A 20,513-nucleotide genomic window follows, 5' to 3' on the forward strand; every position below is an offset into this window, starting at 1 on the left:
CAATTTGAAAATGTCCAATGTGCTTCTTGCCTGTTAAGTAATCCTTGACCCACTTCACGTGCCTTCATTGTATAACACCTACGACTGTCTTTTGGAAATCTATCCCATCTGTTAGTATGGAATCCTGAAGTCAAGTCGTACCCTTGCTATTTACTGCATTTCTTAGTCTGTAGATTTTGAAATGTGTACATAACAACAAGCCCTGGCCATTTATTATTAACAAGAGACAATCCTTGTACCAACATGTAGGGGGCATACCTTTATGGTTGAGTTTGCTCTCAGCCACAAAAGTAACATCGACATTTAAATGATGGGCTGCAAATCTAAGTAAGCAAATTTTTAATACAAAATTTCAAAAAAATAAAATCTTGAGGTGCACAGTGGAAAAAAAAAGCATACAGCAGCTTCAGTACGTAATGTCCCATCAATAAGACCATGAACTCAAGACACTTAGTTGTTGTCTGATTGCTTAGATTTAAACATTTATAAACCAGTTTAGAGATATTATAGTATATATTCAAGCTTAGCTGAATCAAGTGAACTTCAAATAAAATCCCAATAGTACCAATTTTGTAAAAGTCTAATTATCACAACAGTTTCAACACTAGGCTAAGTTCAAACATGTTAAATATAATGGGTGAAATTTGGTCTATTCAGTACATCGGACAGAACTCAGAGCTTAGTTTTTTGATAGCGGCTGACAACTTGAACATGTTTTACACTTCTGGCAAAAACCAATTTCACCCATAAGATCTTTCAGGGGAAACTCTTCTGGGCACATCAAATTAAGAATTGGCATTGTGCAAGCAGGAGGGACCCCCAAATGGGACTACTCTTTATTCTCGCATTCAAAGAAGTTTTCTGAAGGAACTCACTGTTACTTAGCAGCTGAAGAAACCTAAACAAGTAAAGTTTATTGCCTATCATGCTCATCGCTGTCCAATTTGTGCAAAAGGATCAGAAAGAGTTGTTAAACCTCATTTACTTATCTAGTGAACCTGACACCCGTTTTAGGCATCAAAATTGGTTCTCGATGCAAAATGTAATACCTGCTTTACATAAACTTCACCTCATAACATTTCTCTGAAAATTTACCTTTTAACTTCACAAGAAATAAAATATTTTCACCGATCAAACTGAAGTTACTGCAAACATAACTGCTTATGGCCTAAACTCAGTCACAAACCATTTTCAAATCCTGAGCAAAATCATACTGGAGTTATTCAATGCATCACCATGATTTAGCTGAGCATAAATTTTCTGTCCAATATCTATGAATAGTCAGCAATATAGTTATATTTGTCACATCGACAATGAATGCATATTTGATAGGAAGTACACACCCATTGTCATCTTAAGTTTGCATAAACAGTTACGTCTTCAGTTTCAAAAAAATCTGGTAGCCTGGCCAAGTGATAAAATATTGACTTTGAAAACCAGGCGTAGTTTACTTTTGGAGGCAAAAATCCTAACACTGCTAAAACCAATATTGTATAACAGGAGCTACTTGGTTGCTTTTATTCCAAAAATTAATTCCCTGTAATTGTATTGGCATCAATTCACTTAAAACAGGAGTCAAAAATTTGAAAAACTCTTCTTAAACAGCTTATTCAGTCTACTCTTATCTTGAAAATTCAAAACTGTTTTCAGTTCAGGATCCTGCTTTATACGGTTAGGGGTAAATTCTAAACACTATTATTTTCAGCCGACTAATGCATGCAGCACTTAATTCAGTCTCCCACAGTACTCCAATCACTATTAGTTGCTTCACGCTGCAAGTATAAACATCTTTTTTCAACAGTACAATTATTTTCTGCACTAAAACTAACTGTACACAGTTAGACTATTACAAGTACACAAAATTGTTAACGGTACCTCTCACAACCATCCAGAAAAGAAAAGCACCGTCCTGAGTATTTCCATAGGGGTGGATAATTAAACCAATCAATGTTGTTGGCTGAAAAGTGCACCATGGAATTGAAATCATAAGCCAGTTATTAATTTATGACTACTTTTGACAGGCTTGATTCCGAACAAAAAATAACTGCGCTATCAGATATTGTGGATAGAAAACAATTTGACCAATATGGACCCAAACAACAAAATAATCTAAGAGAGATGCTGTTCAACCTTGGAATGTTGCTTTAGATTAGTCATCTTCCTTACTGTCTAGGCAGACACTGTAGGTGGGAAAAGTTATGCTCCCTAACATAGATTACATGAATTGGCAGTTGTGGATCTTCGGTTTTGGCTTTGGCAACTGATATTTTGTGCTAAGTGAATTTGAATTGCCAGTGTCCCAAACCTCATCCAGAAAATTCAAATAAAAAAGTTTTACAGAATAGCACACTCTGATCTAAGCAATAATACAATGTGACAGCAACAGTGGAATAGTGTATAGAGTCAATGAGATGAAAAGTCATTCATCATTCAGTGATCCACCATATTTGGTTTTCATCTCACAACCTGCCAATGAATTTCATTTGTTGTCGTTAGAGAAAATCTCAAGCTGGCAGTCATGCAACACTAGTAAATTTGGTAGCTTTTCTGCTGCATAGTGGCTACTCTTAGACCCTTGAGAGAGTTACAAAAGTAGTTTGGGAATACACAGTACAAAAGTTAAGAAAAGTAGAGGCTAAACTCTACGAGCAGCTCTTAAAGGGTACAACACAATGATCTATAAACTGAGTTTCTTTCTCATAGGATGTTGCAACAACAAAAGTTGAGAAAGCTCTGAGAATCTCCAACTGGTGAATTTAAAAAAACAACAAAAAACAAACACTACTCTAAATTATTTTCAATTAAGGTGAACACGGTTCACAGGTTGGGACATAACTGATTAAACAAAATTCGCTATTATTACAATTGGTTTAAATAACTTGCCTGACCAGAGTTTTTCCAGTAAAATACCTACAATTTGCTGCATTTACTGGTTACAGTAATACAGTTTCAATCCCTGCAGCCACACAACTAAACAGTTCAAACAGCCCTGAACAGAAGGTATTTCAAAACACTAAACGAGTGATTATCTATGCACTGCAAAGAAGACCAGCAGAGTTACAAAAGATACTGAACTATTAATGTAAACTACACTAAGGCATACAAACACAATGAAGAGCAACTAATAGTGTCATTTTTTTCAGTATCGTATTTCTAACACTTTTAATGACTGATAAATGCTATTATTTTTTACTTTCACTTTGTATTTTGGTCTTTTAAATCTATCTCCTATTTTCAATATTTTATAGGAGGGACAGTTTCATGAAAGATTCCCAGTGTTGATATAATGCTGTGTAGTTTTGCTGTCCTGGATACTGTGAATTCTGGAGTCACAGTCTTGAATTATCAGTGCAGATGCAGTTAAGAACTGCTGGAGATGGCTCAGCAGAATCAAGAGTGCCTTTCCCTGCAAACAGTCCTTTGTATGACAAGTTGTGTTGAGTGCTTGTGATAGTATTCATCAATTAACATCAATTCCCAATAACGTCTACAGTTCAAGTAATTCACTGTGCTTTTTCAATTGGCGTATGATTGGTGGTTTTGGGATTCTTGGACTCTAACTTCACTGTCTCATTCTGAGAAGGATTGGTCTCCGGATTTTTGCATCGTTCCAGAGGTTCTGCCATGTTGCAGTGGTCATGTTCGCAGCAGCAAGCACGTCCATCAGTTGTGGACTTGAACATTGTTCCTCCCTCATGATCCTTGCAGAAAGAGTTAGGGCAGAATTGACAAAAAACTACAGAAGGTTTTCCACAGACATCACAGTGGTGCCACGGGCACTCCCATTTTCCTGAAACAACAGTAAATGATTAATTAGTAATGGTGCAACATAAAAAAATTTCTTGCTTAGTGTATTTCAATATTGTTTAAATAACTCAAGTAACTTGAATATCCATCCCACACTACTGGTCATTTCAAAGCAGAATTAAATATTTACTACCAAGAAAAATGCTTTTCCAATATAATACTTTTTTGATAAGAAGGGAACAGAGACAACTAAATTTATCTGTCCAACAGAAAAGTATTGCCACTGATGTAGATAGAAATCATTTTAGAACTCCAACAAGAAGGTTGCCAAAGGGGAAGAATCATCAAGAGAAAACAAAAATAGATCTGAAACAGAGAAGGAATGCCATACATCTGGCTAGTGAGAAACCTGCCTTTCTTAGGCAGTTATCAGGGAAAAAATAATTTTCCTGTAAACGAATTGCATGTCTGAAAGGATAAAAACAACTATATTTCTGTAATATTTCTCCAGAAATGTTAAAAGGAGATCCTGGAGGAAATTGGTGAAGTGTGCATAATATCAGGAATAACTAGACATTCGAAAGGCACTAATTGTCTGAAAACTGGACAATACTATGCCCATATTTGAAAAAAGAAAATTAAAACTGAGGCAACCACAGACCAACTGAGCATTCAACCTTAAAATCTAAACTATTAAGCCCATAAACAGGGAGAAATGTAGTTTCAGAAAGGGAGGTTTCTGTGCCAAGTATTTTATTGTATGAGGCACTGGATAAAAGTTTATTATGTAAAACAAAGTGAAAAGTCATGGATTTCCATGAATTCCTTTGCTATGGATATGAAATTTCATTGAAAAAAAAGGCAACAACATCCAATTGTTCAAGGTACTGCATTTATTAGGTGGTGTGGGAAGCCTTCAAAGTATGAAGTTGAAAAGTAAACTGAAAAGTAAAAACAGGATAAGCAAGTACTCCATGAATGATGTTGAGTCAAGATAAGGTTGAAGGAGACTTGGGTATCAGCAGACTTAGTGCCCAACAATGCAGAGTAGCAGCAATCAATAATTCTGCAAGAATGTTGAAATATACTGACAAAACAGTGTAATGCCAGGCAAAAGCAACCATGGCCGCCTGTGTAAAGTTCTGGTAGGTTCATTCCTTGAATAGTATGTCCATTTCTTATTACTGGGAGACCAAACGGTATTCAAGTGATGGAAGAAATGTGGAGAAGAGCAACATGGCTGATCATATGAAAGGGTATTTTTTTCTTTATGCTTGATTGGAATGTGGGCTGGAATTTGCTGCCAGTCTCTAATTGCTCTTTATTAAAAATTCATTCATTTGTGGGTGGTGCTGGCTGGCCAGTATTTATTACCTGCCCCTAGTTGCCCTTGAGATGGAGGTGGTGTGCTGCCAACTCGAATGTGCTGTAGATTGACCCATAATGCCCTTAGGGAGGGATTTCCAGATTTTGACCAAGCAACGGTGAAGGAACAGCAAAATATTTCAAAATCAGGAGGAGATCAGAAATCACATGACACCAGATCATAGTCCAACAGGTTTTTTCAAAAACACAAACTTTGACAGCCATGCTCCTCCTTCAGGTGTTAGAGAGAGATGGAATCAGACACAGAATTTATAAGCAAGGGTTCAAAGAGTCACATCACTGATGAGGAAGTATTAAACAAATCTAAGGTGTTATTAAATTTTTATTCAATTAGAAGATTTTAACTGATTAATATTTAAAAGCATTTTAGGTTTGTTTAATACAACCTCATCAGTGATGTGACCCTTTGATCTTATGAATTCTGCATCTGAGTCCACCTGTCTCCGCCAACACATAAAAGGCAAGAAATGGGAGTGAGATCACAATCTGAAGGTATTGAATTGAATATTAAGTCCATAAGATTGTAAAGTGCCTAGTATGAAGATGATATGTTGTCCCTCCAGTTTGTGCTGCTATCCGCTGGAGACTGTTTACAGTTTTGTAATCCACTGGGTCCTTTCCAGAATCAAGGAAATGTTGGATGGTATGGTTAAAGAGATTTATGTTATGAAGACTAGAAACACATAACTTTGCAAGGAGGCATCAAAAGACGCTCAAATGTAGCTATACATTATTAAAATGATCACGAAAAGGCAAAGTTTAAAGGCAGGTTTAAATTGCCTTGGATAGGTATGAATGATCTAAGTAGTAGATTTAATAGTGGTTCAAAGTCTGAGACAAGTCGGAGATTGTCTGCATGTAAGTTGTGACACAGCAACCTGATGGTGTAGAACTATTCAGTCTCGTCAAAAATATTTTATTTTCCACCCTTACATTATTGTTCCTGAGTAAAGGAATCACTCCTAGTACATAACATCTGCCTCCAGCTACCTATTTAAGGCTCCATTTTGTACATTCTCTCTACTGTCAAGCAAGACCAACAAGAGATTTCGTTATATTTCTGGTTTGCAACGTGAGAACATCTTTTGTCATTTTAAAAATACCTGTAACACTCCCATGACCTTATCTGAAATGCAACAGGATACATGAATTTTATGTAGTTAACTAATTTCAAGAATGAAGGCTTGAAATAACAAAGGCCATTCAGCCCTATGTCATTCTCTCACGAGTTGGAGTTGGTCTTCTAAAAGGTTATGCACTTGGGTTCGGAAGAAGAATCCAGCAGTACTATCATGTCTATAATCTTGAATCTACTTCAGATGTCTCACCTATTAAACAATCACTCTCGGGAATACTTTATGTTTATACACCATTTTGTGAGAAAAGCTTTCTAATCTCTAATATTAAATCAGGCTTGTGAACTGCCCACTTAATTTGGCTGCAGAAACAATTATGAAGTTTGCATACTTTTGGGAGTTAGTCAAAACTTCGGTCTAATATTCCACATTAAAGATCAGTGAACTGACTGGAAGTGCCACTAATTCCAACTGAAATATCAAAGCATTGGATGTTGTCACACTGAACATGAATAGCAGTGGGTCAATTAAACAGTTGACTTGGGAAGGAAATGATCACCACCTTCTTGTGAGCAGAGGACAGCAGAAGTCTGAAAGTTTTGTAATCATGCTCAAACAGAAATGCTGAGTGGATGAGGCTACTACCATCGGAGATGCCAATCTCCAGCGAGTGTGATTCACTACATGCAATATTTAAAAAAGGTCGAGGGTATTAAAAATAGCAAAGGCTTTGTATTGCAATTTTCAAGACTTAAAAGGTATGTGTGCTTTTAGCCAAGCTTTAATCTGGTACTGCAGGCAAGATGGGAGTGAGAACTCGTGACATCAGACAGCTATTAACTTAAAATGGCCTCTTGGAGCCCCTGTAAGACTAAAGCTAATGAAAACGAAGGAAAATGTTCCATTATAACAGAGTGTGAGACTGGATGAACACAGCAGGCCAAGCAGCATCTCAGGAGCACAAAAGCTGATGTTTTGGGCCGAGACCCTTCATCAGAGAGGATGTTGTTTGGAGTCATGCATAGCAAAGCAAGATGGTTGTCCTTGTTGGAGGCCAATCATTTTAGTCCCAGGGCATTGCTGCAGATATCCTTACGACATTGTTCCAGGCTCAACTATCCTTAGCTATTTCATCAATGACTTTCCCTCCCTCGTGAGGTCAGATGTGGGATGTGGTATTGCGTCCCATTCAGAACTCCTGAAATAACAAAGCAGCCTGTGATCACGTGCAACCAGAAATGCAACACATTGCAGAACTGCCAGCCAATGATCATCTTCAGCAAGAAGAATCTAACCACCTGCCTGTGACAATCAATCACACTACTATCACTGAATTTGCCACAGTCCACAGCATGAGAGCAGAAACTTAAATGGGTAAGCTAGGGGAGGCAATGGTCGAGTCATATTATCGCTGGACTGTTAATCCACAGACCCAGATAATGTCTGGGGTCTTGGGTTCGAATCCTACCGTGGCAGATGCTGGAACTTGAATTCAATAATTTTAAAAAAGTCTGGAATTAAGCATCTAATGTTGACCATGAATTCATTGTTGATTGACAGGGGAAAAATCCATCTGGTACATGACTGTCCTTTCGGAAAGGAAAATGTCATCTTTGCCTAGTCTGGCCAACATGTGAATACACAACCACAAGATGGTTGACTCTTAACAGCCTTCTGGCTAATTAGAGATGGGCAATAAATGCTGCCGAGCCTGTGAAACCCTCATCCCATGAATGAATAAATAATGAGTTAAATGCTGTGGCTACAAGAGAAGGTCAGAGGCTGACATTTCTGAACTAGGTGATTCAACCTGCTAATATATATAAAGCAGAAGAGTGAGATGGAATACTTCCACTTGGCCAGCTGAGTGGAGTGTCAAAAGCACTCAAAAAGTTCAACACCATTTACAACAAAGCCTGTCTTATCTATGCCCCATTCACTCCTTAAACATGCACTCTCTCCACCACCGTAGGTTTGAACAAAGAAAATTACAGCATAGGAAGAGGCCCTTCGGCCCTCCAAGTCTGCACTGATCGAGATCCTCTGTCTAACCTGTCATCTATTTTCTAAAGGTCTGTGTCCATTTGCTCCCCGCCCATCCATGTACCTGTCCTGATATATCTTAAAAGATGCTAACGTGTCTGTGTCTACCACCTCCGCTGTCAACGCGTTCCAGGCACCTATCACCCTCTGCGTAAAGAGCTTTCCATGCATATCTCGCTTAAACTTTCCTCCTCTCACTCTGAACTCATCACCCCTAGTAATTGAGTCCCCCACTCTGGGAAAAAGCTTCTTGCTATCCACCCTGTCTATACTCCTCATGAGTTTGTAGGCCTCTATCAGATTCCCCCTCAACCTCCATCTTTTTAATGATAATAATCCTAATCTACTCAACCTCTCTTCATTAGGTAGAGCCCTTCATACCAGGCAACATCCTGGTGAACCTCCTCTGCAAAAGCGTCCACATCCTTTAGGTAACGTGGCAACCAGAACTGGACACAGTACTCCAAATGTGGCCGAACCAAAGTCCCATACAACTGTAACATGACCTGCCAACTCTTGTACTCAATACCCCGTCCGATGAAGGAAAGCATGCCATATGCCTTCTTGGCCACCCTCTTGACCTGAGTTGGCACCTTCAAGGAACCATGGACCTGAACACCCAGATCTCTCTGTTCATCAATGTTCCCGAGGACTTTTCCATTTACTGTATAGTTCGCCCTTGAACTAGATCTTCCAAATTGCATCTCCTCACATTTGCCTGGATTGAACTCCATCTGCCATTTATCTGCCCAACTCTCCAGCCAATTTATATTCTGCTGTAATCTGACAGTTCCCTTCACTATCTGCTACTCCACCAATCTTAGTGTCATCTGTAAACTTGCTGATCAGGCCACCTACACCTTCTTCCAGATCATTTACGTATATCACAAACAACAGTGGTCCCAGCACAGATCCCTGTGGAACACCACTAGTCACAGGTCTCCAACTTGAGAAACTCCCTCCTATTACTACTCTGTCTCCTGTTGCCTAGCCAGTTTTTTTATCCATCTAGCTAGCACACTCTGACCTCATGTGGCTTCACTTTCTCCATCAGCCTGCCATGGGGAACCTTATCAAACGCCTTACTGAAGTCCATGTATATGACATCTGCAACCTTTCCCTCAATCAACTTTGTCACGTCCTCAAAGAATTCTACTAAGTTGGTAAGACGTGACCTTCCCTGCACAAAACCAGGTTGCCCATCACTGATAAGCCCATTTTCTTCCAAATGGGAATAGATCCTATCCCTCAGTATCCTCTCCAGTAGCTTCCCAACCACTGACATCAGGCTCACTGGTTGATAATTATCTGGACTATCCTTGCTACACTTCTGAAACAAGGGGACAACATTAGCAAGTCTCCAGTCCTCCCGGACCTCACCCACGTCTAAGAATGCTGCAAAGATATCTGTTAAGGTGCCGGCTACTTCCTCTCTCGCTTCCCTCGAACCTGGGATAGATCCCATCCGGACCTGGGGACTTGTCCACCTTAATGTCTTTTAGGATACTCAACACTTCCTCCTTCCTTATGTCAACTTGACCTAGAGTAAGCAAACATCTATCCCTAACCTCAACATCCGTCATGTCCCTCTCCTTGGTGAATACTGATGCAAAGTACTTGTTAAGAATGTCACCTATCTTCTCTGACTCAGCACATAACTTTCCTTCTTTCCCCTTAAGTGGGTCAATCCTTTCTCTAGTTACCCTCTTGCTCTTTATATATGAATAAAAGGCTTTGGGATTTTCCTTAACCACGTTTGCCAGCAATATCTCATGTCCTCTCTTAGCCCTCTTAATCCCTCCTTTCTACATTCCCCAGTTCCTGCGGAATCTTGGTATAGTTGGCCTTTCCCCAGTTTAGAACTCTTCCTTTAGGACCACTCCCATCCTTGTCCATGAATATTGTAAAACTCACGGAACTGTGGTCGCTATTTCCAAAGTAGTCCCCTACTGAAACTTCAGCCAACTGGCCGGGTTCATTCCCCAATACCAGGTCCAGTATGGCCCTTTCCCGAGTTGGACTATATACATACTGCTCTAGAAAACCCTCCTGGACACACCTTATAAATTCTGCTCCATCTTGACCCCTAACACTGAGTGAATCCCAGTCAATGGTGGGAAAATTAAAATCTCCCATCACCACCATCCTGTTTCTCCTATACCTTTCCATTATCTGTTTACATATTTGTACCTCTATCTCACGCTCGCTGTTGAAAGGCCTGTAGTACAGCCCCAGCATTGTTACTGCATCCTTCCTATTTCTGAGTTCTACCCATATTGCCTCACTGCTTGAGTCCTCCATGATGCCCTCCTTCAGCACAGCTGTGATATCATCTTTGACCAGTACTGCAACTCCTCCACCCCTTTTACCTCCCTCTCTATCCTGCCTGAAGCAGCAATATCCTGGGACAACTAGTTGCCAATCATGCCCTTCTCTCAACCAAGTCTCAGTCATAGCAATAACATCATACTTCCAGGTAATGATCCAAGCCCTAAGCTCACCTGCCTTATCTACTACACTTCTCTCATTAAAACAAATGCACCTCAGACCACCTGTCCCTTTGTGTTCATCATCTGCTCCCCGACTTCTATTCCCTTTAGTCATAGTGACTCCATTATCTAGTTCCCTACAGGCTGTCATTACTACCTCTTTTCTGTCCAATATTTGGTTCCCATCCCCCTGCCACGTTAGTTTAAACCCTCCCCCACAGCATTAGCAAAAGCACCCCCAAGGACATTGGTTCCACTCCAGCCCATGTGCAGACCGTCCAATTTGTAATAGTCGCACCTTCTCCAGAACCGGTTCCAATGTCCCAAAAATCTGAACCCCTCCTGCACCATCTCTCAAGCCACGCATTCATCTTGACTATTCTTTCATTTCTGTACTGACTAGCACGTGGCACTGGTAGCTATCCATAGGTTTAGTGAATAGTGTCTTCAAGGTGCACTGCAGTAATTTGCCAACACACCTCCCACTCCCCAAACCTTTGTAACTTAACTGAACAATAGCAGCAGGTGCATGAGAATACCACATCCAAGGCACATACCATCCTGACGGGGAAATAAACCTTTCCTTCATTGTCCCTGGGACAAAAATCCTGGAATTCCCTCCCTTGCAGCACTGTTGGTGTCGCTTTCTGGGATGGAATTTTGTGGATCAAGACAGCAGCTCACCACTATCTTCTGAGGAGCAACTGGGGTCAGGCAATAAAAGCCCAAACAATGCCCATAATCTGTGAATGAATGAAGAAGCTTGGATTCCTCACCTGAGTTTTGTGAACTAATTGTTTCCCCTCTAAAAGCAAGAAATAAACTTACTTCAAACTAAGTAATTTGCTGAGAAGAGACAAAGGAAACAGATTAGCACGAAGACTTGAAATTAGTCAAACTCTCAAAAGTTTCAGTTACCAAATGGAGGTTTTGTAAGACTGAGGCAGGATAGATGATATGACTTTGAACAAGTTTTTCTATCACAAAGTACAAGTTCTCCACCATCTCTGCACCGGAAGCATTCATCCTCATGCTCTTTTTTGCCATCACCCTTAGATTTCCGTTTCCGTATTTTCTTCCTCCCCCTTTTTCCTTTGTCATCGGAACCATTACTTGCATTCTGTAAAATTAAAAATTAGTGTTAGATAACATCTTGGGTCTTATTTTCTTGAAAAAACTGAATGCAACAATTTCTAAGTGCTTGTATATACAATTTATATAATTGTTATTTCCATTAATATTTGGCTAATCACTTTCATTACAACAGTAGCATACCATTTCTGTAAAAAAAAAACTGACTTACACACCCAGAATAATTTAAAATCTGGGGTGAAGGCTCCTTTTATTGCTAATTCTATTGGATTAAATGGACTTTTCTTTTCTATTCATTTGTGGGACGTGGGCATCACAGGCTGGCCAGCATTTCTTGCCCATCCCAAGTTGCCATTTGTTCCTCTAAAGGTTCTATACTGGCAAATAAAAGTAGTCAAATATAGTCTTCAAGAAGAATGAATGAGGTGTACTTAACAAATAAATAAAAACGGAAGAGAAACAAGGGTAACAATTATTGAATGCAACATTGAATTGGGCAGTATCATGACCAAGATGAAGACATGAAAGCACCTCCAAATAATAGAAATGCACTTTTGTACAAAATATTCCAAACTGAGGCCTCAGAAGTATTAGCCACTAACTGCAGGTAATGAAAGCTCATCACATCCTATTATTTCAAGCTGCATTAACATCAGCTGTCAGTTCAAGTGAAGAACCTTGCCCACACATGCAAATCACATCATTATGCCATACTGTGCGCGCGGCTGGTACAGTATATTGCTGAAGGAAGGGATTCATTCAGAGTATTCCCACTGACCTTACACATATTAATGCAGTGTTTTGACTCAACTTGTGACACGCTGGGAATATTGCATTAAAATGTTGATTTTATTATATAAAGTCTAGAATAAACTTCCAACCTTGCCAAACTTTATGGCATCTGTACGTTATTGCAATACGTTAACAGTCAGAGAGGTACAGCACAGAAACAGACCCTTCAGTCCAACTCATCCATGCTGGCCAGATATCCGAAATAAATCTAGTCGCATTTGCCGGCATTTGGCCCATATCCCTCCAAACCCTTCCTTATTCATATGCCCATCCAGGTGACTTTCAAATGTAACTGTGCCACTTTCCCTGGCAGCTCATTCCATATCCACACCACCCTCTACGTGAAAAAGTTGCCATTAAGGCCTGTTTAAATTTTTCCCCTCTCACCTCAAACTGATGCCATCTAGTTTTGGACTCCCCCACCACCGGGAAGAAACCTTGTCTATTTACCCTATAAAAGCCATGAAAGGCATGGATAAACATCTGTAAGGTCACCCCTCAACCTCTGACACTCCAGGAAAAATATTCCCAGCCTATTCAGCCTCCAATCCTGGCAACATCCTTGTAAATCTTTTCTGAACCCTTTTAAATTTCACAACATTCTTCCAATGGGATGGAGACCAGAACTGCAATCTGTACTCCAAACGTAGCCTAACCAATGTCCTGAACTGTCATAACATGACCTCCTGATTCCTATACTCAACGTACTGACCAATAAAGGCAAGTATACCAAATGCTGCCTTCACTATCCTGTCTACATGGGACTCCCCTTTCAAAGAACTAAGAACCTGCACTCTAAGGTCTCTTTTCACAACAACAGTTCCTAGGATCTTATGGCTAAGTGTATAAGTCCTGCCCTGAATTGCCTTTCCAAAATGCAGTACCTCACATTTGTTCGAATTAAATTCCATCTGTCACTCCTTGACCCATTGGTCTATCTGATCAAGATCCTGTTATACACTGTAGTAACATTCTTCGCCGTCCACTACAGTTCCAATTTTAGTGACAACCGCAAGCTTACTCTCCATACCTCCTATGTTCACATCCGAATCATTTGTGTAAATGACAAAAAGCAGTGGAACCTGCACCAATTCTTGAGGATCACCACTGGCCACAGGCCTTCAGTCTGAAAAGCATTCTGTTTTCTTCCTTTGAACCAGTTCTGTATCCAAATAGCTTGTTCTCGCCGTATTCCATGTGATCTAAACTTGCTAACCAGTCTACCATGAAGAACATTGTCGAATACATTACTCAAGTCCAAATCGATCATATCCACTGCTCTACCTTCAATCCTATTCATAACTTCTTCAAAAAAATCGCAATCAAGTTAGTGAGACACAATTTCCCATGCACAAAGCCATGTTACGATCCCTAATCAGTGCTTGCCTTTCCAAATACATGTAAATCCTGTCCCTCATGATTCCCTCCAACCATTTACCCACCACTGATATCAGGCTCACTGGTCTATAGTTCCCTGGCTTTTCTTTACTACCTTTCTTAAATGGTGACACCACGTTAGCCAACCCTCAACCTTCTGGCAACTCACCAGTGGCGACTGACGATACAAATATCTCAGCATGGGGCCCAGCAATCACTTCCCTAGCTTCCCACAGAGTTCTAGGGTATACCTGATCAGGTCCTGAGGATTCAGCCTGGAACCTTCAGCTGACATGCAATTGTTCATTGTAACCTATTACTGATATCCCAACTAATTCTAAAATAGACAGTACAACATAAGAAAAAGAAAATACCTTGTGATTGATGGATTGTTTGCATATCATATGGCTGCATTTCTGCGCATGTGGTACAATTAAACAGGTTTCAAACTGCTGAATGTTGAAGATATGCGTGTGTAAATGGCAATTTCATTACATCCATTTGGCTACATTTAAGTTTATTTAAAATTGCAGCAAGTGGTAATTTCCGAAGTCCAAGTAAAACAGCTTTAGCAGAACCAAAACATCCTCAAATTCAATAGTATGTTGATTAACAACCATGGGTAGTACCACAATGAACAATAGATAAAAACAAATGAATCCCTTTTACTACCAACGTAGCTGTAATTTTTCATGTTCCCGTGCAGACTAATTTCTCTCTACTGCAAAGCATGTGGATAAGCCATACTATCAGCATGCGAAAGATGCCTAAAATTAGTATTTTGGACAGCTAAGACTGAACATCAAGAAGTACAGATAAAATGCAGTCACTATTTATATATAGGATATATAGCAGCTAATATAACGTTACCAGAACATGATAATTTTCTCCAACTCCCAAATGTTCAGCTTTGGCAGTAAAACTTGGATAAATAACATTATATCACACAACTTATTCCTGGATGCTACAAATAATCATACCTTGGGTCTGACCCCGAGGAATCCACTGCAATTTGGTGCCCCACACCTACAGATGGTCTTCTCATTGCCAAGACAGTCAAGATTGTAATTGAAGGTCAGCTCAGTCCCTGAGGTTAAAAATAGTATTGCATTACACACATGTACCTGCCTTTTACGAATTAGCAACATTATACTGCCAATACGTGTAGTGTAAAGGTGTTTTGCCAAGGAAATGCTTAAAACATCATAGGCAAAATCAAATTAATGTGGATGCTGGAAATTTGGAATAAAAGAAGTGGCAAAATCCTGGAGAAACTCAGCAGGTCTGGCAGCTTCTGTGGTGAGAAACAGAGTCAATGTTTCAAGTTGCATGACTTTGGAACATTGAAGAAATACTCACATTGGACTCCAAAGTACATAGGATTAGGGTAGTGTGCTGACACGGATAGAGAACTGGCTGGCAGACACGATACAAAGAGTAGCAATAAACAAGTTGTTTTTTGAGTGGCAGCCAGGACTAATAGAATATCATAGGAATCAGTGCTTGGACCTCAGCTATTCATAATTAGTGTTAATGATTTGCACGAGGGAGCTAAATGTAATATCTCAAAGTTTGCAGATGGCACAAAGCTGAGTGGACTGTAAGAAAGACGCAGAGATGTTTCAGTGTGATTCAGACATGTTGAGTGAGTGGGCAAACTCATGGCAGATGAAACATATGTGGATAAACATAAATACCCACTTCAGCAGCAAGAACAGCAATAGTTTGGTAAAGGGAGACATGTAACAAGACTTTGGTATCCTCACAGTCACTTCAAGTATGCATGTGCAGCAGGTGGCAAATGCAGCAAATAGTATGTTTGCCTTCAAAGTGACAAGATTCAAGTCCAGGACTGGGAATGTCTCGCTGTACTCAAAAGGGTCATGGTGGGACCACACCCAGAGTATTGTTTGAAGTTTTGGTCTCCTTCTCCGAAGGAGGCTGTTCTACGTATGGAAAGAGCCACATTGAACTTTTGACACTGATTCCTTGGAGGTCAGGACTGAGATATGAAGTGGTTAGCCTTTGGAATACTCTGCCACAGAAATCTGTTAAGGTCAAAAGATTGAATGTTTTCAAAGAGGAGTAAGATATCATTCTTAGGGCTAAAAGGATCGAAGTGCATGAGGAGAAAACAGGAACAGGGTAATGAGTTAAATGATCAGCCATAATCATGAAGAATAGCAGAGCAAGCTCGAAGAGTTCAATGGCCAACTTCTGCTTCTACTTTCGATAGTCTAAGTTTCTCCAGCATTTTGTTTATATTCATAAAATATCACAATCTAAGCAGACAACTTTTAATTTCTGTTCAACTTGCGTCCTTCTTACAGTCCACCCAGCTTTGTGCCATCTGCAATCTTTGAGATATTACATTTAGCTCCCTCACGCAAATCATTAACACTTACTATGAATAGCTAAGGTCCAAGCACTGATTCCTATGATATTCTATTAGTCCTGGCTGCCACTCAAAAAACAACTTGTTTATTGCTACTCTTTGTATCGTGTCTGCCAGCCAGTTCTCTATCCGTGTCAGCACACTACCCTAATCCTATGTACTTTGGAGTCCAATGCGAGTATTTCTTCAATGTTCCAAAGGTCATGTACCTTGAAACACTGACTCTGTTTCTCACCACAGAAGCTGCCAGGCCTGCTGGGTTTCTCCAGCACCCATCTTTTACATGGTGTGCCCTACTGTAATCAACAAAACAATGTAATATCTTCATTCAACTTTGGGCAAAGTCAACCACTAATATTTTCTTCAACTGCTGCCTACCCTTACAGGGTTACCATGAAAATATTTCAATAGAGGCAAGCGTGAGATGTTACAAGTTGGTAGGAAGCTATAATGTGTGGAAAAGAATCCAGTTGAGGTACAGAAGTAAAAGGTTTTATGGCTATAAAATATTAAAGTAGTGATGCAGGTTAATAAAATTATAGAAAAAGAAAACCAAATAGGTTAATTTATAATAGCACAGAATTGAGAAGCAGATTCTAGTTATACTGAACAATTCTGTTCTCCATATTGTGGAAAGGACATACTGAGAACGTGCAAAAAAGATTTACAATGACAACTGGGTCATGAAAAAGACTGCAAGCTAATAAATTTCACAAACAATTCAGGAGAAGCTGCCTTACCCAAAAGAGTAATAAGGCTGTGAAACTCACTAAAAAGGAAGCTCACGAGGGACACAAATACTGAAACTGTCTAGATGAGGCCAAATGGCCTATGTGCACTGTAAATAAATTAAAATTACACTTATTTGTATCAGTTTAAGGTTAGAATGGTCAATGTTATTTTGTAAATTTCAGCACTTCCCCATACCTGCTGGGATATCACAAAGAGAAAACAACCCAACTCGCGTGTCTCCATTCACTGTCCATTTCTGTGTTTCACAATTGGGCTGACAACTGTGGTTCATAAATCGACAATAATTGCCTTTAGGCCCAGCATCAATTATTCTATCCTGAAATAGATAACATTCAAAGAAATAAATGTCTGGCAGGATTGGAAAATATTGGCAGATGTACTCAAAAGTCTGTTTATTGACAGAGAGACGAGCAACGCTATAGAATAAAAAGAACAGTGTATAAAAATAAAAAAGAACAAAATAACCTCAAAACATTAGCATAGTCCAAACATGTAGTGAAACATTTTCAAAGGAATGCAATTAATCAGCCAAACAGTCATGTTACTAATCATGAAGACAAACACATTCCACTTTTTCCAGTCATGTTTAAATTGGACAGTAATCCAAATAAATTTATTCAAGGATTATTAATCTGCCTCAGCTATGAACCAAGAGAATGGCAGATTGGTATCTCCAACTCCATTTGCTAATCTGTGTCTCAGATCCCTCCATATCCTTCCCTAATAAAAGTCCATTCATAGTGCTGATAATTTTCAACTGATCCAGCGCTCCCAGCATTTTTGGGTTAACCTGTGTGTGAAAATCTGCTTCAAGATTTCAGAGTGGCTTGACTCTACTTGTGACCTGTGACTTTTTTTCAGTTGATTGCTCATCACAGGAAACAGTTTCTTTGAAAACACAGTAAATGTATCAGAGGAAAAGACTCACATCAAAGCACTATTTTCACATGAAATATGAAACCAAGGCTCTATCTCATCAACTGGACGTAAAGACTACATGACAATTTTTTGATGAGCAGAGGAGTTATTCGTACCGTTTTGACCAATAGCTCTCCCTGAACTGACATCTCTGAAAAAAAAAATGAACTGGTTATATTTCCTTACATCACAGCAGTGTCGACACTTTAACAATACTTGATTAAGAGTAAAGCATTTTGGGTTGTTTGGAAGTCACGACATGTGCTGAAAGGTTTGGGTCCTTTCTGGAATTGAGTACAAGACACAGGCAAGATTTATACAACCTGCAGCATGACTCAAACTTTAAATTTATGTCAAAGTCATCGCAGGATCAGCACTTTCACACAACAATGAGAAGATGCTCTATCACATCAGTCCCATTTCTGATGTGACAACACCACTGGAGCAACCTTATTAGAATGGATGATCTGGTCTTGATCATTTCATTATTTGTAAGATATTGCACTGTGCAAATTGGCCAGTCTACACCAAAAAAGTGATTGTAACATTTGCAATATACCTCAATTATCAAGCTTGGGATCTGACAGAAACATTGTACGCAAAGAAATCTTTTTTGCACTTTTATGTTATTATTTTTTAAACTCCCTAATGGGACATGGACGTTAATGGCTGGCTAGCATTTAGCGCTTGTTCCTAGCTGTCCTTGAGAAGGTGATGGTGAGCTGCCTTCTTGAACCATCTATGTGCTCTGGGAAGGCCCACAATTCTGTGTGCATGCATGTGTGTGGAATTTCAAGATTCTGACTCAGCCACAGTGAGGGAACAGTGATCTTTTTCCAAGTCAGGATGCTGAATGTCTTGGAGGAGAACTTGCAGGTGGTGATGTTTCCATATATCTGCTGCCTTTGGACTTCTGAGTTGGCAGATGCTATTTAAGGATGTTTGGTGAATTTCTGGTAGATTGTACATACTGCTGCTACTGAGTGCTGAGAGTGAAATAAGTGGGCGCTTGTGGTGCCAATCAAGCAGACTTTGTCCTGGATGGTGTCAAGCTTCTTGAACGTTATTCGCGCTACATTCATACAGACATGCGACAGTATTCCATTTCACTCCTAACTTGTGCCTTGTAAATGGAGGACAGACTTCAGGGAATCAGGAGGAGAGTTACTTGCCACAGCACTCCTAGCCTCTGACTGCTTTTGCAGCCACTGTATTTGTGTAGCGAGTCCTGCTGAGTTTCTGGTCAATGGTAACTCCCAGGATGTTGACAGCAAAGTTCAGCGACAGTAACATTACAATTTCAGGGGGTGGTGGTTAGATTGTCTTTATTAGAGATAGCCATTACATAGCATTTATGTGACATGGATACTTCTTGCCACTTGTCAACCCAAGCCTGGTTATTATCCAAATCTTATTGCATTTGAACATGGGACTGCTTCCGTGTAAGGAGTTGCAAAAAGTCTAAACATTGTACAATCATCAGTTAACAACCCCAGTTCTAACCTTACAGTGAAGGCAAGGTCATTGGCAAAGCAACTGAAGATGGTTGGGCTAGTTAACGAGTTAAAGGCAATTCTGTGTGGGAATTGAATTTCAGCTAGGAAGGAAAAAAAGACCACGCTGCTGTAAAATTTGCTTCCATTCTCCACTCAGCAACACATTTTGACTATAATTTGTGCAAACAACTTGTGAATTCTATCAGGCCAAGAGTGATAGTTCGTTGAAGTCTATCGGTAATTTATTTTTTCACACATCCAATCATACAGAAAAGACAATAGAAGTAGTCACAACGCCAGAGTGCAAGAACCAACAATACAGGAGAAGATCTAAAAGGTCAATAAATAGCAGAGCAAGAGATGGCAAGTAAAATCTGTTTGCAGATTCACATTATTGCTGCTAGCACATGCATCAGCTCAGAAATACAAATGCAACAAAACTTATGCCACTAGTACATCTGGTAACAGGCATTTTTATTTCAGATGGCGAAACAAGTGCAGCCAGAAACAGAACAAGAATTAAAAACATTAATTCTTTTTTCTTAAAAATGGTCTTTTGGTACTTGCAATCTGCCACCTAGATTCATGATGTGGAGGTGCTGGTGAGGGACTGAGATGGACAAGGTCAGAAGTCACACAACACCAGATTAAAGTCCAACAGGTTTGTCTGAAATCACAAGCTTTCTAAGCACTGTTACTTCGTCAAGTGTTGCATATTAAATGGAACCAGTATTTGCAGTGCATGTCGGCAGTTCCATTTTAAGGTTCTTTGTGCCAGGTCTAACATGGAGTCATAGTCTCAATTACTACCATTTCAAAGTAGGCTTTCCCATTCTTACTGACCCTTAAGTTTATACATCACCACCAGGACCCTACAACATGAAGCTGCTTTCACTTCGAACAAGATCTTTCTGCAACTTGGTGCATATCTCCTAATGTTCAGGAATCA

General features: G+C 39.7%; 1 protein-coding gene across 3 annotated transcripts in view; it reads right to left on the minus strand.

The window, feature by feature from the left end:
• Nucleotides 1–322: 322 nt before the first annotated feature.
• The window catches only part of nsd2 (nuclear receptor binding SET domain protein 2), a 144,622-nt gene continuing 124,431 nt past the window's right edge, over nt 323–20,513 (minus strand). For all 3 annotated transcript variants that reach the window (XM_048529530.2, XM_048529511.2, XM_048529519.2), the window contains exons 20-23: nt 17,325–17,466; nt 14,983–15,089; nt 11,660–11,861; nt 323–3,790 (exon numbers count right to left, since the gene is read on the minus strand). In XM_048529530.2, the coding sequence (XP_048385487.1) occupies nt 3,504–3,790; nt 11,660–11,861; nt 14,983–15,089; nt 17,325–17,466 (738 nt within the window). In that variant the 3' untranslated portion in view covers nt 323–3,503. The remainder of the gene's footprint in view (nt 3,791–11,659; nt 11,862–14,982; nt 15,090–17,324; nt 17,467–20,513) is intronic.

This window comes from Stegostoma tigrinum, chromosome 1 (assembly GCF_030684315.1).
Source record: "Stegostoma tigrinum isolate sSteTig4 chromosome 1, sSteTig4.hap1, whole genome shotgun sequence".
NCBI classification, from domain to species: domain Eukaryota; kingdom Metazoa; phylum Chordata; class Chondrichthyes; order Orectolobiformes; family Stegostomatidae; genus Stegostoma; species Stegostoma tigrinum.